At 39.5% G+C, this 15,062-nt stretch overlaps 3 protein-coding genes across 5 annotated transcripts; 2 read left to right on the top strand and 1 right to left on the bottom strand.

Annotated features, from left to right (window-relative positions):
- Positions 1–662: 662 nt before the first annotated feature.
- On the top strand, positions 663–1,094 carry LOC141703921 (uncharacterized). The gene has a single exon (XM_074507303.1). It carries the CDS (start codon positions 663–665, stop codon positions 1,092–1,094), a length of 432 nt encoding a protein of 143 aa, XP_074363404.1.
- Positions 1,095–6,429: 5,335 nt separating this feature from the next.
- LOC141708813 (putative E3 ubiquitin-protein ligase XBAT31) lies at positions 6,430–9,422 on the top strand. Of its 3 annotated transcripts, none has more exons than XM_074512621.1 (8): positions 6,430–6,920; positions 7,003–7,062; positions 7,192–7,263; positions 7,678–7,799; positions 7,882–8,022; positions 8,109–8,216; positions 8,394–8,655; positions 8,770–9,422. In XM_074512621.1, exons 1-8 carry the CDS (start codon positions 6,735–6,737, stop codon positions 9,166–9,168), a joined length of 1,350 nt encoding a protein of 449 aa, XP_074368722.1. In that variant the 5' UTR covers positions 6,430–6,734; the 3' UTR covers positions 9,169–9,422. The 3 variants fall into 3 exon arrangements, with proteins under 3 accessions (XP_074368722.1, XP_074368721.1, XP_074368720.1); XM_074512620.1 differs by having other exon boundaries at positions 8,103–8,216; XM_074512619.1 differs by having other exon boundaries at positions 6,431–6,920; positions 8,097–8,216.
- A 1,186-nt stretch (positions 9,423–10,608) lies between these two features.
- Positions 10,609–12,431, bottom strand: LOC141708814 (uncharacterized). The gene is made up of 2 exons (XM_074512622.1): positions 11,517–12,431; positions 10,609–10,875 (listed from the first exon to the last, which is right to left on the bottom strand). The coding sequence occupies exon 1, from the start codon at positions 12,072–12,074 to the stop codon at positions 11,574–11,576; it is 501 nt and encodes a 166-aa protein (XP_074368723.1). The 5' UTR covers positions 12,075–12,431; the 3' UTR covers positions 10,609–10,875; positions 11,517–11,573.
- Between the last annotated feature and the right edge of the window lie 2,631 nt (positions 12,432–15,062).

Below are 15,062 nucleotides of genomic sequence, written 5' to 3'. Positions count from 1 at the left end.
CGACTTTAAAGTGCGTTGATCCGGATGAGGCAGATTATTGTCTCTGGGAGGTGCACGAGGGAATCTGCGGGGATCATTTAGCCGCTAAAGCTCTAGCCTACAAAGTCATCAGACAATTCTACTATTGGCCCACAATCCACGCTGATTCAGTTGCCTATGTGAAGAAATGCAGCAAGTGCCAAAAGTTCAGCAATGTGCCGAAACAAGGTTCAAGCCTCCCCGGGTCCGTTCTCTCCCCGATCCCATTCGCTGTCTGGGGAATTGACATCATGGGCCCTTTCCCTCGAGCAAAAGGGGATCTTCGTTATGTTCTCGTAGCAATCGATTATATGACCAAGTGGGCAGAAGCCAAGGCTATGAGAACCATCAATCAGCAAGACTGCATCAAATTTGTGGATACGATTGTGATGAGGTTCGGGATCCCAATGGTTTTAATCTCGGATAATGGGCCGCAATTCGTGGGTTCGGATTTTGAAGCCTATCTCAAAGAGCTCGGGATAAGGCACAGAAAAGCATTTGTGGCCCATCCACAAGGAAATGGACAGGTTGAGGTCACAAACAGAACCATACTCCGAGGTCTGGAAAAGAGACTGGAAGACTCTAAAAAGAACTGACCGGATGAACTCCCGAAGGTTTTATGGTCATACAGAACTACCTCCCGGATGGGAACTGGTGAGACTCCATTCAAGCTTGCCTATGGTACCGAGGCCCGGTTACTGGTAGAAACCGGATCCCCCTCTCATAGAGTGGCCAACTTTGACGAGGTCTCCAACATAGAAGGCCTCAGAACCAACCTCGAACTCCTGGATGAAGTAAGAGATCGGGCCGTAGAAAAAATGGAAGGCTACAAGGAAAAAACAAGGCTTTACTTTGCGAAGAAGGCCAGGATAAGAGAATATGTGGTGGGAGATCTAGTGCTCCGGGACACCGAAGCTTCAGACCCAACTAATCAGGGGAAACTGCAGCCGAACTGGGAAGGCCCCTATATAGTCAAGGAAGTGATCCGTCCGGAAACTTACAAGCTGAACTACCTCAGCGGGACCGAGGTCCCCAACACCTGGCACGGAACCCGACTAAGGAAATTCTACCAGTAAGAAAAAGGTGCACACTCTGGGAACACCTCTACATTTATACTATGATATTTTGATGTAAGCGCTATTCCCATTCACCCCAGAATGTAATTTTTGCTTTCGATATTAATGAAAAACTCTACTTTAAGCGTTCCATAGTTTGAATCGATTTCATTATGTTGCTTATTTATTTACCATCAGATTTAAAAACGCAGCCCATGTGCACTTTGAAAATTTCTATCAAATGGAAATTTACCCCTGCCCGGGGTCCTATAAAAACTCAAACCATGAGTACTTATAAAATTTCTACAAGATAAATAGTTCTACCCCACCCCGGGGTCGGCAATAACACAGGCCATGTGTACTTAGAAAATTTCCATTCTACCCTACCCCGGGGTCCGCAAAAATACAACCCATGTGTACTTTGAAAATTTCTATCAAATGGAAATTTACCCCTACCCGGGGTCCTATAAAAACTCAACCCATGAGTACTTATAAAATTTCTTCAAGTTAAATATTTTTACCCCAACCCGGGGTCCGCAAAAACACAGCCCATGTGTACTCCAAAAATTTCCTAACATATACAAGTCAATAAGAAAGAAAAGAAAGAAAAGCACAATCATATTAAACTACCCCGGGGAAACACACCCCGGGGGGCAAATCGAAATCATTCAGATTACAGACAAGTTAAAAAAGCCAAAAGGCTCAGTTCGAAATTGCCTAAACTAAAAACAAGGAAATGGAAATTACATGCCAAAAAATGGCAAAGTTTTCAAACTTCTGCTGCAGGCTCGGCGGGGGGAGAAGGAGGCTGCTCCGGGTCACCTTCTGGTACGGGAGGCTGCTCAGCAAGTGACGATCCGGGAAAAGGAGGAACATTGCTAGAGGTTCCGGCACCAGACTCCCTTGCATGGATGGCTTCTTTCTCCTGCTCTAGCAAATCGAAATCATTCAGATTACAGACAAGTTAAAAAAGCCAAAAGGCTCAGTTCGAAATTGCCTAAACTAAAAACAAGGAAATGGAAATTACATGCCAAAAAATGGCAAAGTTTTCAAACTTCTGCTGCAGGCTCGGCGGGGGGAGAAGGAGGCTGCTCCGGGGCACCTTTTGGTACGGGAGGCTGCTCGGCAAGTGGCGATCCGGGAAAAGGAGGAACATTGCTAGAGGTTCCGGCACCAGACTCCCTTACATGGATGGCTTCTTTCTCCTGCTCTAGCCGCGTCTCCTCCTCAATGTACTTCTCCAAGAAGACATCGATTGTACCCTGAGGCTCTTTGACGAGATACTTGGAAGCGACATTCCAGCAGATCTGGATCTTCTCCAGGGCTTTGTCATTCAGCTCTTCGAAATACGCGGGAGTGCCCCGAAACCCTGCCAGAACCTTCTCGGGAGTGGGCCGGGCGGCAAGATCATCCTTCAGCTTCTTGTTTTCAGCCCTCATCTCCCGGATAGAAGCCTCGACCCAATCCTGCCTCTCCCGAATCTCGTCCAAAAGCTTCTTATGAGCAGCAGCCTCCCTTGCACTTGCCTCCTTCAACTCCTGTATCTCCCGGGACAGCCTCTCAGATTCAGTCTTGTAGACCTCGGCAGCATCATCCTTCGCCTTTAGGCTCCGGGTTATGCAAACCAGTCCAGCAACCCGGGAGTTAGCCTGAAAACATTATAAATCGAGATTAGATGACACGAATACAAGAAAATAAAAACAGGGCAAATAAGAAAAAGGCTTACAGCAGTAATATCCTCCTGAAGCCCGACCAGGAAGTCGTCGAGAGGCTCCTTCCTGTACTTCTTCCTCTCCGCCGTGCTAGCATAGTTCTCAAATAACTCCCTCCGGCGAGTCTCCGGGGTGAAGCTAGCAAGCAGGGCCTTCAAAGTTTCCGGAGTATCCGAGGCCAGGTCAACGGCAGCCTTCTTCGAAACAGGGCCCTCGGATACATCCCCACCCTTCTCCCCGGAACCCGAGGGAGCACTCTTCCTCTTCTGGGGAGCTGGGACCCTCGTCACATCCCCTTGCTGCACATCCTCGACCCAGGGCTCGTTGATCACGATCGTTGTCCTCCCCGGATGAGACGGCGCCACCTTCCGGGCGGCATCATCACCCTCGCCAACCTTCTTCTTCCCGGAGTCTAAGCTCGTCATCCCTCCAATCCTTCACAGCTTGGCCGACAGATCCTTAAGTTGGGCAGACATATTCGGGGGGTAGGGAATTAACTTCGGAATACCTGAAAAGGAGACAATAAAATATCAGTCCCGGATACAAACAATCAATAGAAGCTAAAGCAACAAAATAACACTAAGGCAAAAGACTTACATCCGGCAGCATGCATATTTTCATTGCTAGTAAAATAGTCCCGGGTCCATTGCGTCCCAGTGCCCCACAGAAAGCATAAACCATCGCGAGAGCTGCTTGCCCGAGCCGCTGGACCGGAAACCTATCTGTTTTAATTTCAAGCTTATGGAGCGGCATGAACTCCAGATCCCCACCCCGGACAAAAATGAACTCCCGGTGCCATCCCTTAAGTGACGTCAACATGCTGACCGGGAGAACCATCTTTCCGAAAGAATACCACAGTCCTCGATCCTAAACATGAACTCATAAATCGGCCGAGCGGTGGATCTCTTAATTTTAAAAATATGATTGAAAAGTTTGAAGGTGGGGAGGTAACTTTTGGCATGACAGCAAGCTAAAAACTAACTTATCCATTTCACCGAATTCGGGGCTAGCTGGGTGAAAGGAATCCCGTAAACATCCCGACATAGGGATTTGGTGAACTGATGTAATCCGAGGCGCATGCCCCGGAGGTGCTCTAAGGGAATCCCGACCCATCCCCCATCCGGCCTGTGATACACCCTCTCATGCTCCTCGGGCCATCTCCATTGGAAGGTATCATCAAGGTTAAAGGCGAGTCTAAGGGCGCCATCTACCTCAGCGTCCGTATATTTCTCCTGAACCTCTTTATGAACCGCCCCCCACTCATACCTGGTCCCCAGGGCGTTAAAAAACTTCCTATTCATATCATCTTCATCGTAAGGCTCCCTACCTCCCAACCCATCCGGGCCCCCGTACGCCTCGGATAAATCTCTGTAATAAAACCCCAAGGGCTTAGGATTCACTCGGCACTGAACAAAGTATTTGTCCACATCTTCCCAAGACCCATCCGGATTAGAAAGGGTACCCCCGGGACCTAAGACTAATGTCTGGGCCAAAACTTGTTGGGGTTGGTCAACCCGGGGAGGCATCTCTACGGAGCTACTACTGGAAGAAGAAGATGAAGGGTAAAATGCGTTTAGTTCGCCTAAACCTCTAGGCCGCTCGGGATACCGACTTCTAAGGGTAGCAGTACGTTTAAAATGGGTACCTGGCATAAACTATGTGTATCTATACAAACGCACCCCGGACTCAATGCCAAACCCGAACCCAACAACAACAAAAACAGAACAAAAAACAGAAGAGTTTAGAAACAAATCGTGCATGTATCTTAGCCCAGAAACAAGATCTACAGCATATACATATACATTCAACCAAAAACATATATCAAGAACACACCCCGGGCCCTCCAACTTTTTACACTACTAAAAACCCACTTATTCGCATACAAAGCTACCAAAATTCACGATATTTACACATATCAAACACAAAACCATTGAAGAAGACATGCAAAATCTACACAACTACGCAGATTTAAGGTCAAAACAAAAACACAGTGGTGAAAATCGAACACGGAATGCAAAGTGGCGAAGCAAAAACTCGTACAAAATGGCTACATGCATTGCAAGAACGAAAGAAAAAAATGAAGAAAGAAAGCGAAAGGTCAAGATACTTACAAATTGGTAGGAGAAAGAAATGCGGCTTCAAAATCTCTAAAAAATCTCTCTTGGCTCTCTCTGTGGAAGTGCTCGCGTAAAATAAAAATGGGACAGAAAAAACCAGTATTTATAGAGGGTAGAAAGAATATGTGAGCGGTTTTTTAGTTAAGGGAACCGTCGGGTCCACGTGGCACCCCCTAATTGGCGTCAATTTAATAACTGCAGCAGTTATTACCACTACCGCAATCATGTCACGGCGCGTCTTTTTAGGCGAAAAAGGGGGAAAGTAAATAACCGGCACACTCAAAAGATACTGATAAAACGTATGTATCTTTGACCCCGGCTGGAATCCCAACAGTCGTCTGCCACCTCGGATTTGCAGCGTCAACTTTTTAGAGTCCGGTCAAATCAAATGTCAGGAGTGTACTTGTCCACCAAACCGTGCCCAAAATTCAAATTCAAAATCGACTAACCAAGTCAACCCCGGAGTCTCATTACCATTTGACCCCGGGGTTAGGGGGCAACAAATCAAAAAACTCCCGAAATTTTTCTAAGTACTTCAAGGAATCCCACCTTGAGGTAAAATCAAATGACTAACCAAGTCAACCCCGGAGTCTCATCCCCATTTGACCCCGGGGTTAGGGGGCAACAAATCAAAAAACCCCCAAAATTTTTCTAAGTACTTCAAGGAATCCCACCTTGAGCTAAAATCAAATGACTAACCAAGTCAACCCCGGGGTCTCATTACCATTTGACCCCGGGGTTAGGGGGCAACAAATCAAAAAACCCCCAAAATTTCTCCTAAGGCGCTGCCACACAACAATAACTACTATACTCCCCCATCCGGGTGAACCCGCATAAGGGAGTAGGGGCAAATGATAGCCTATAATAATACAGGCCCAATAATACGGCCCAGGTCCCAATAGCAAGAGTCCAGGAAGTACTCAGCTTTAACCTGGAAGGGCCCAGGACACGTGGCAACATCACCACCGTCCCCGGATCCAGAACGTTACTACGGTCCAGATCTGGTAGTACTCTAACGCATCCCAGACGTCTAGATGCCCTACAGTCCAAAAGGCAAACCTACGGTTCAGATTAAAAGGTACAAAACCCCTAAACCATAGTAGGAGACCTATAAAAGGTAAAACAGAAGGAAGGTTACAGGTTACAACCTCACATACTCTCTCTCTCACCTATACTTACATACACACACGTATACACCATAAATATATTCGCATAATTCCCGTTTCACCCCTCCTCTCCTTAAAACCTTTCTCATTCTCACGCCGGAGGTGCCGCGGGGACGCCACCCCCCTCCGGTTCTGTTTTGTAGATTTCCACCCTACAGTTATACCGCACGCCGCCGCCGTTTCCGTCCAAAAGGAATTTGAGTCCGTGCCCGGCAAGGAGAAGGATCCGGGGTGATCTGAGATTATCAACACCTAACTAAAATTATTTTAACTTTTGCGAAATTTTTTCGAATGAATCCAATCGTGTACCTAATATATATTTTACGAAAAAGTTAATGCTAACTAATACTAGTGGGTTACGTAGCACTAGAAGGAATGGCGGCATTTTAGCAAAATCATAGGCGGACTCGTGTGCGGAAGTGTCAAATTAATGCTAATTTTCAACTCAGTCTCAGAAGGTCAGCTGCCCTTAATCCTGGTTCGGGCAGGGTCCAAACTCCGATGCAAATCCCATTTGCACCGTACAAACAGACACAAGTACTTTACTACAATAACCACTACTTTAACAAGACTCCACTACGTTATTCCTTTGTCATCAAACCCCACTCCTCCCCACCAATCACCGCCGTGAAAGGTGGCGCGTGAGAACATTAAGTGGGGCCAAGAATGGGACAAGGAATCAGCTGTGTAAGAGATGGAGCGCGCGAGCATGCTTTGTTTAGAAGTGTTCAAAATGGAGAGCTTGAAATAGTCAAGGCCATGGTTGACTATGATCCATCTGTTTTGCGTAAGACTACTGTTCATGGCAAGCTCTTTGCACTTCATGTTGCTGCTGTTCATGATCAGATCCTGGTGGGCTTTTTTTATCCACTTTATGTTGATTTTTTTGGGCCTTGTTTGGGCTTTTTAATGATTTTTGTTTTGTTGTTTTTAGGTTCTTTCTATGTTGTTGGATCGATCTGTTAATCCTGACATCTTGAATCGACATAGGCAGGTATGCTTATATGTTAGTTTGGAAGTTGCATTTAACTTTTGGTCATATTGAAGGTAGTTTATGATGTATTTGTGTATTGATCATATATTTTAAAGTTGGATTATTTGTTTTGATCATTTTTCGGTTTAGACTCCGTTGATGTTGGCTGCGATGTCTGGGAATATTTCCTGCATTGAAAGGCTTATCGAAGCAGGTGCAAATGTATGTGTAGATTGCATTGTTCTGTTTCATTTTAAAGTTTCGATTTTATGAACATTGATCGTTATTAGTTGATTTTAGAGATTTACATTATGTCACATTCGGTATATTTGAGAACATTGATCTTGTCGTGATCCATACCATATAACCAAACTTGCATAAAATATATTCGGCTCGTGAGAGTGAGATGTACACAAATTTTACCATTTTTCCTAGAAGTAGTGAAGATGTTTTCGTAAAGACCTCATGCTCTTAAGAATTTTTATTTGAAAAACTTATTAGAAAAATCGAAAATCTTATCTTGGAGTTAGCATAGCATGGGAGATTAGTGTCCCCATCCCCTACTTTCACCTTGGATTTTACTTGTTAGTCATTCTGAACAAACTAATAGATGTGGTCTCTACTGGATTTTTGTAGGTTTTGATGTTTGATTCACTTCATGTAAGAACCTGTTTACACTATGCTGCTTACCATGGCCATCTGGATTGCTTGCAAGCTATAATTTCTGCTGCCCATTCCTCCCAGATTGCATATTCTTGGTGTCTCCTCGGTCCACCTACTGTATAGAATATGTTAGCTATAATAAATGTTTCTTACTAATAATTTGTTGGGAAATTCCAGGGGGTTTTTGAGATTTGTCAACATAAGGGATGGAAGTGGTGCTACTCCACTTCACTTGGCAGCACGTCAAGGGTCGGCTGATTGTGTTCATATTCTTCTTGCCAGTGGGGCTCTTGTTTCTGCCTCTACTTGTGGTTATGGGTAGGTAATTTATACTTACATTATTTTCCAAAACAGTTATTGTAATTCATAATGTAGACTTGCTTGAAAAACAGCTCCAGTTGCAGCTACCCAGGGAGCACACCATTGCATTTGGCAGCTCGTGGAGGTTCTTTGGATTGTGTCAGGGAATTGCTTGCTTGGGGTGGAGATAGACTTCAGACAGATTCATCCGGGTGAGTGTATTTTAAAGATTTCAGTACTGATATCCTTCATTAGAGATGATGGATCTTGAGAGATCTCAGATGAATTTTGGTTTCTAGAACTTAAGATTTTATTTACTAAACTTTAATTAATCCCATATTAGAAACATTGGGTACAAGATTGTATTGAATTAAATGAGATAATTACAGGAAGATCCCTTACACAGTTGCTTTAAAGCACAAGCATGCAGCATGTGCAGCCTTGTTTAACCCTTCATCTCCAGAACCTTTACTGTGGCCAGCTCGTCTAAATTTCATTAGTGACCTTAATCTAGAAGCAAGAACTCTGTTAGAGAAAGCCCTGATTACGGCAAATAAGGAACGGGAAAAGGAAATCTTGAAGGACACAATGAACTCATTTCCATCATCCCCTGTACATTCTGATTCTGGGGCTGCAAACGACTTTTCTGAGGTAACATGTTTGCTTGCAGGATTTTGTATCTTCTCAATTGTCAATCAATATATTCTTGAAAAGTACCTGTTACAATTCTGTTTAAAATTTAGACCGCAATTTGTCTTTAAACAGGAAAGTGATATTGATTTATGCTCTATTTGCTTTGAGAAGATCTGCACGATTGTGGTTAAGGATTGTGGCCACCAAATGTGCGCACAATGCATGCTAATCTTATGTTGCCACAACAAGCCAAACGCTGCAAGTAATTGTTCAAAATCCCCACTTTGCCCGTTTTGCAGAAGCAACATCAGCCAACTAGTTGTTGCTAATGTCATTACGAATGATGGTGTGGATGAGGAGCAGGAGCTTAGCCCTTCAAAGCCTAGAAGATCATCAAGAAGGTCTTTCAATAGTGAAGGCGGCAGCAGTAGCTTTAAGAGTTTGTCAGCCCTGAGCTCATTTGGAAGGGCAGTGGGTCGAAGTTCGGGAAGAGTAGCCGCAGATTGCATTGAAGATCTGGACAAGTTTTGAAGAAAAATGAAGTCGAAACGTAGAGAAGTAACAACAGTTTTAATCCGAGCTCAAGTAGTTGAGGACACAGTTTAGTAGGATTATGCAATAATCCGCCTTCACCTTTCAATAGCTTGAAGTAGCAATTAAGGTTAGCGGAACATCCATAGTTCAGCTGTAACAAAAGAACAGATGCTATTGAATTGGCCAAGAAAAAGAAAAGAGAAATAAGAAACAGGATCAAAATCTTTACTCGGCATTTTTGCAAGTACAAAGCTTTTGAGGAAAAGCTATTCTTCGTTTCGCTTAATGAAATTAATCCACCATAAGTGCTAATCTTAGTTTCGACCAAAGATTTGTTTGAAGTGAAACAGAGCAAGGCCTCTTCCCAGTCTTTTCTTATCATATACAAACATTATTCTTGTCTTGAGAGAGATGCATTACCTAATGCTTAGCCTTAAATGAGTATCTGTTCTCATATTCTCGGGCTGAGTGAGGATCGAACCGAGTACTTGGGACGACAAAAGATAAACTCTTAATCACTTGAGCTATCCAACCGTAGTCATTTACAACATTCTGTCTCTGTATTCTTTTTCAATATTAATCTGGATTCGACAGGTTAGTATGTATTGTGCCTAGTTATAAATCAAACACAGCCTGCTACCTAAAGCAAAAACCATATTAAGAAAATTTAATTAAGAAACCAATTAACACTTGTAATTAATAAACAAACTTTTCCCTAGTAAATCATTCCTCCTGAGCTGTAACGCTTGATTCATAATGTAAGTAGGAGTTACGCTCCCGAACTTAGGATTGTTATATAACATAGCGTATTTTTGTAATCACATGAATGACATTGCCGCGATCCGGTATGCTACAACAATCGTCTTAAATTTGAATTTCTTGTCATTTAAATTATATGGTTTTATATCAAATTGCCCACCGAACTCGTTAAAATGTATCAAGTAGCTACTCCATCTCCACGACGACTCATTTAGACCACTAAAATACTAGTATATATCACTCCGTTAGTTTTTTTAAAAAAATTTAACGGAAAATGTTAACTTTAAAAGTTTGTAGTCGTATATTTTTGTTAAATTGCCAGACACATACAATTGAGATAAATAACGAGAGTCTTAATTGAAAGGACATATTCTTTTCATCTCTCTGTTGAATTTTACTCAAATTAATACTGCAATTGCAGATCACCCGGCTTTTATTTTACTCGTGAAGATAACGATTATTTTAGAACCAATTAAACATATATACAAATTAGAGAGAGTCACTCAAGTTTTCTAATAAACGATAATAATCAAAGAAATACACGGAAAACACAACACTTCTGTAAAAAAAATTTAAAAAATTTAACAAAATGATATATACTAGTATTTTAGTGGTTTAAATGAGTCGCCGTGAAGATTGAGTAGATACTTGATACATTTTAACGAGTTCGGTGGTCAATTTGATATAAAACTCTTAAATTATATCATGATTTTGAATGTCAAACAAGTTTGTTTTCTTAAACAGAAAGACTAATTCCATTTTCTAACAGGTGACCTAAACCATCGACAAAGTAAAACAGAAGAAAAACAGTGTGGGTTTCAGATCTTGGGACCACGAATTCTGGCAAGAAAAACATTCATCCATTCCAAAAATATCCCTGTCCTTCTCATCCCCCTCGTTTGTACCATGGTATATCGGTTTCTCTCTTTGCACGGAAATTCAATCCTCAACATCAAACAAAATCAAACATATTTGTTATATCTCATGTAAAACGCAAGATGTGACCAAATCAAATATATCCGTCATATCTCATATAGACATATGTAATGTAAGATATGAAATTTGAAGAGGATAAGATGTACACTCAGTTTTAAACTCGTATAAGCACATATAACAAATTTTTTATATTATATGTTGCAGATATACGTGTGTTTTATGAATATCACGTCAAGGAGTACAAGTGTAATTCCCTGAAAACCAATCTTTACTCAATAACATCAGTGTTACAGATTTCGGAAATCGAAACTATTCGGTTGAAATACCGATTTACGATTTATCGGACGATTTTTAAAAAATCGGATGATTAATCGGCGATTTATCGAAAATCGGTCAAATCAGACAAATATTTTTGACCGATTTTTGAGCGATTTATCGGCGATTTTTGAAAAATCGACCGATTTCTATAAGAGAGAATAACATGTATAAAACCTTGATTCCAAAAGAATCTAAAAGATCAACAATTTAGGCAGGGTAGAAGTATAGCGAAACTGAATTTTATATAAAAAATTAATCCCAATCATGCAGAAGACAAAATAAATAATTAAGCTATAGTACGTATGATCATGAACAGAAGAGTGGTTCTGTACCATTAATTTTCCGAACCACGTGAGAAAAAATGCAGCTAGGCAGGTACAACATCGAGATCATGACAGACCATCATCGTCCCGGCGAGTCTTCTTGAAAACCAAGAACTGATCATGAATTACTTTCGTCGCAGACCTTATGATTTCGACAATCGATGATCCCTCGAATTTTCTCTTGCAACTCTTTTTCGGTGCTGGCGGACATTGTGTAGGCACTGGAATTCTATGCTCTATCGAAGTCGGAGTTCGAAAGCCATCGTTCTCATCATCCAAAAGTCCTTCTCCTAATTGTTCCTGCTTCTTCTCCACAAATTCATCATCACATGTAACAATAACATCGACAAGCTCTTCGTCTTTTTTATCGACGTCGTCCTTATGTAATTCAAGAAAATTATCATCACCTGTAATTGTAACATCGACAAGTTCTTCGTCTTTATTATTATCCCCTTCATCAACAAATTCTTCATCGTCTTTGCATAATTTGCTCAATTCTAATTCTTCTTCATCTTCATTATCATGATCTTCTTTAACTTGCTCACGAAAAATCGAGTTTGATGACATGGCGTTGCCTAGACTAGAGTGTAACTTGTAAAACTATAAATTTTGCCAAGTGATTTTTACGATAATATATATTTATAAGAAAATCTTTCTTAGATTTCTATTAGGGAACGAAGAGAATGGTATTTTCTATTCAAACAATATAATATACATGTAAATTTCCTTTGAAAGAGAAAAGGTATATAGAAAAAAGGATGAGTTGTAGAAGGTGAAGAATTTAAAGAAAATAAGTCGCGCAAAGGATCCAATGAACACTTAAATTCGATTCATAATAAATCACTGATATAATACAGCATATATAGTATGTATGTGTATAATGTATTACAGAATTGGTATTACGATCGGTTTCCTTTGGTTGTAAGCTAGCTGGACTCTTAACATTATAGTAACAGTTACTTTTCTCTAACCATTAATATTCATTCATGGTGAGATTAATAATTTTTATTTGGGGAGAGTAATTAATCAATGTCGAAAGTTTTTACTAGGCTTGAAAAATCAAAATGTGATGTTAAGATTTGTAAAACGATCTGCGAATAACGTAGCTCACTATCTAGCGAGTTATAGTTCTTCTTTAGCTGATCGTAGGTGGAGGAAGGAAAATATCCATCCGGAGTTTTTTTCTATTTTATGTAATGATTTGATTCAATAAAATCATTTTCTTTCGTGGCAAAAAAAATAAAAAATAATTTTTATTAATGCTGTGTCCCAGTCCTGTAAATAAATACAAGCTCAAGCTACCAACGTGCGATACAAAATTTTGAATAGTTTTCTCTTTCAATATTCACTACCCTACTTATTTTAAATAATTATTATTTTACTTTTTTTTTTAATTTTAAATGATATAAATATTGTAGGCATGGAATAAAACTCATTTATTATATTTACCAAATTCAAATAATTATATTTAGTTTATTTTTTAATTTTTAGTCTGGTTGAATATTGTTTTTTTATTTTACAAATGAATAGTATACATTATTTTCTTTTTGTCCTATGTCATTATATTGACTAATGAATTATTGATCTTTCAAATATAATTTTGTTTTAAACCGGTTCAATAGTATAAATTTTTAACTGCGTCGGTAATTTTTATTATTTTATTTTAACCCGATACAACAAATTCAACTAACTATATTTAATTTTCATTGTAGCCCGTATTAATAATATAATTTTGAATGAATAGTGTATAATATTATTTTTATTCCAGGACCATTTTACTTACCAACAGTTGTCTTTTGATTTTAAATTTATTTTAGATCAGTTCAATAGTAGATTTTTTTTTTGCCAGGGTGAATAGTATATATTATTTTGGTTTGGTTCAAGACTATTATACAGATTTAATTTCATTTGTAATATATAATTATATTATGGATATTAATCTATTAATGGGATAATGAAAGTGTTCATGTTTAGAGTATGTCCAACATATAAATTACCATACGACTATTAACAAAACTTTCAATATTTCATATTTAATATTTTTTTAAATAATATATATATCTATATATTATAAATATTCAGGAGATATTCTCCTGAATATTACTTTAAATAGTATAGATAAATAACGCATAAAGAGCCGCGGTGATATTTTTGCAAATATTATGCATTGTATTAATGCAGTTTAGGTTAGATAGAAGGATGCTACTGCGGTGTTTTATGATAAGAGTGTACCTTTGAAGTTGAAGGGTAAATTTTATAGATTGTTAGTTAGACCGAAATTTCTGTATGGTTCCGAGTGTTGGCCATTGAGGAAAGCCGAAGAACGTAGGTTGGAGACGACATAAATGCATATGTTACGATTGATTAGTGTTTGCACAGTGGCGGCTTATATATCAAATAATACTTTTAGAAGAGTTTTAGGTATTAGAATCTATTTTCAAGAAAATAAGGGATTGATGTTTACGTTGGTATGGGCATGTCAGGTGTAGATGTACTTCAGCCTCAGTTAGATATGTTGAAAAAATTTTGATTGGGGGAAACAGACATGATCACTTGAGTTCAGATATATCGGCTTTCCATCTCACAGGTGATATGACATTAGTTAGGGCTGATTGGAGACGGCAGTTGAGGCCGAGTCTTGTGGCTTACACCGGGTTTAGTTGTACAGTTTTATGTACACCTATGTTGGTACATGATTTTCTTCCTATGCGTTATATGTAAGCAAGAAGTGTAGAAGTTCGAATTTCGACACATACCAATGGGGATTGTTCACATGTAAGTCTCATGCGAAGAATGTCATGGGCTCAATTATCACACATATACACATTTATCTTGTATTTCACTAGCCGGGGGTCTTCACAAAAATAGGCTCCCTAGTTTTAGGAATAGGGGCAGGTTCTGCGTACAATTTACCCTCCTTGTACCCCGCTCCAAACTGGTTATACATAGTATGTTTACTTTGTTTATAGATATTATAGACATTGAAGAAAACCCGTACTTATATAAACCCGTTATATCAACCAAATCCAAGTAATTGTATTTGGTTTATTTTTAGTTTTATTTAACGTGATTTTAATATTATTTTTTTAGTCCGAATGAGAAGTATATACAATTTTGTTTTTCCTGATGTCTTTATCTCGACCACCCAATTAACTTTTAATTCTAATTTTTTTAGTCTGGTTCATAAATATTTTAAAAGTGTCAGATGTAGAAGGATTTCAATGTTAAATGAAGGTGTGAAGAATACGAGAAGAATAAATGTTTGATCACGCTGAGAACTGCATGGTCACGTTATTGAGTATATATGATGGCATGCTCATGCCGCTGGATCGCATGAACATGCAAAAATTGAAATATACAACAATGGCTTTTAGGTTCAAGAAGGTAGATATCGCATGCTCATGTTTCAGGCTGCATGATGACACTGCTTTTAATTATTACTTGTTTTAAATTAGAAGTTATTTTGAATTTTATTTTAGGGTTGTGTATCTCTATATAAAAAATATCACGATGTAATGAATGAATAATCTTTTACTAAAATTAAAACTTTAAGAG

Source organism: Apium graveolens, chromosome 2 (assembly GCF_009905375.1).
Source record: "Apium graveolens cultivar Ventura chromosome 2, ASM990537v1, whole genome shotgun sequence".
Classification (NCBI taxonomy): Eukaryota; Viridiplantae; Streptophyta; class Magnoliopsida; order Apiales; family Apiaceae; genus Apium; species Apium graveolens.
This window is presented reverse-complemented; position numbering and strand designations above follow the sequence as displayed.

Excerpts from the sequence above, each read along its gene's own strand:
- LOC141703921 (XM_074507303.1), top strand. The coding sequence starts at position 663 with ATGGGAACTGGTGAGACTCCATTCAAGCTTGCCTATGGTACCGAGGCC.
- LOC141708813 (XM_074512619.1), top strand. The coding sequence starts at position 6,735 with ATGGGACAAGGAATCAGCTGTGTAAGAGATGGAGCGCGCGAGCATGCT. Across the intron at positions 6,921-7,002 it reads CTGTTCATGATCAGATCCTG|GTTCTTTCTATGTTGTTGGA; the intron begins GTGGGCTTTTTT and ends TGTTGTTTTTAG. Across the intron at positions 7,800-7,881 it reads TCCCAGATTGCATATTCTTG|GGGGTTTTTGAGATTTGTCA; the intron begins GTGTCTCCTCGG and ends GGGAAATTCCAG.
- LOC141708814 (XM_074512622.1), bottom strand. The coding sequence starts at position 12,074 with ATGTCATCAAACTCGATTTTTCGTGAGCAAGTTAAAGAAGATCATGAT.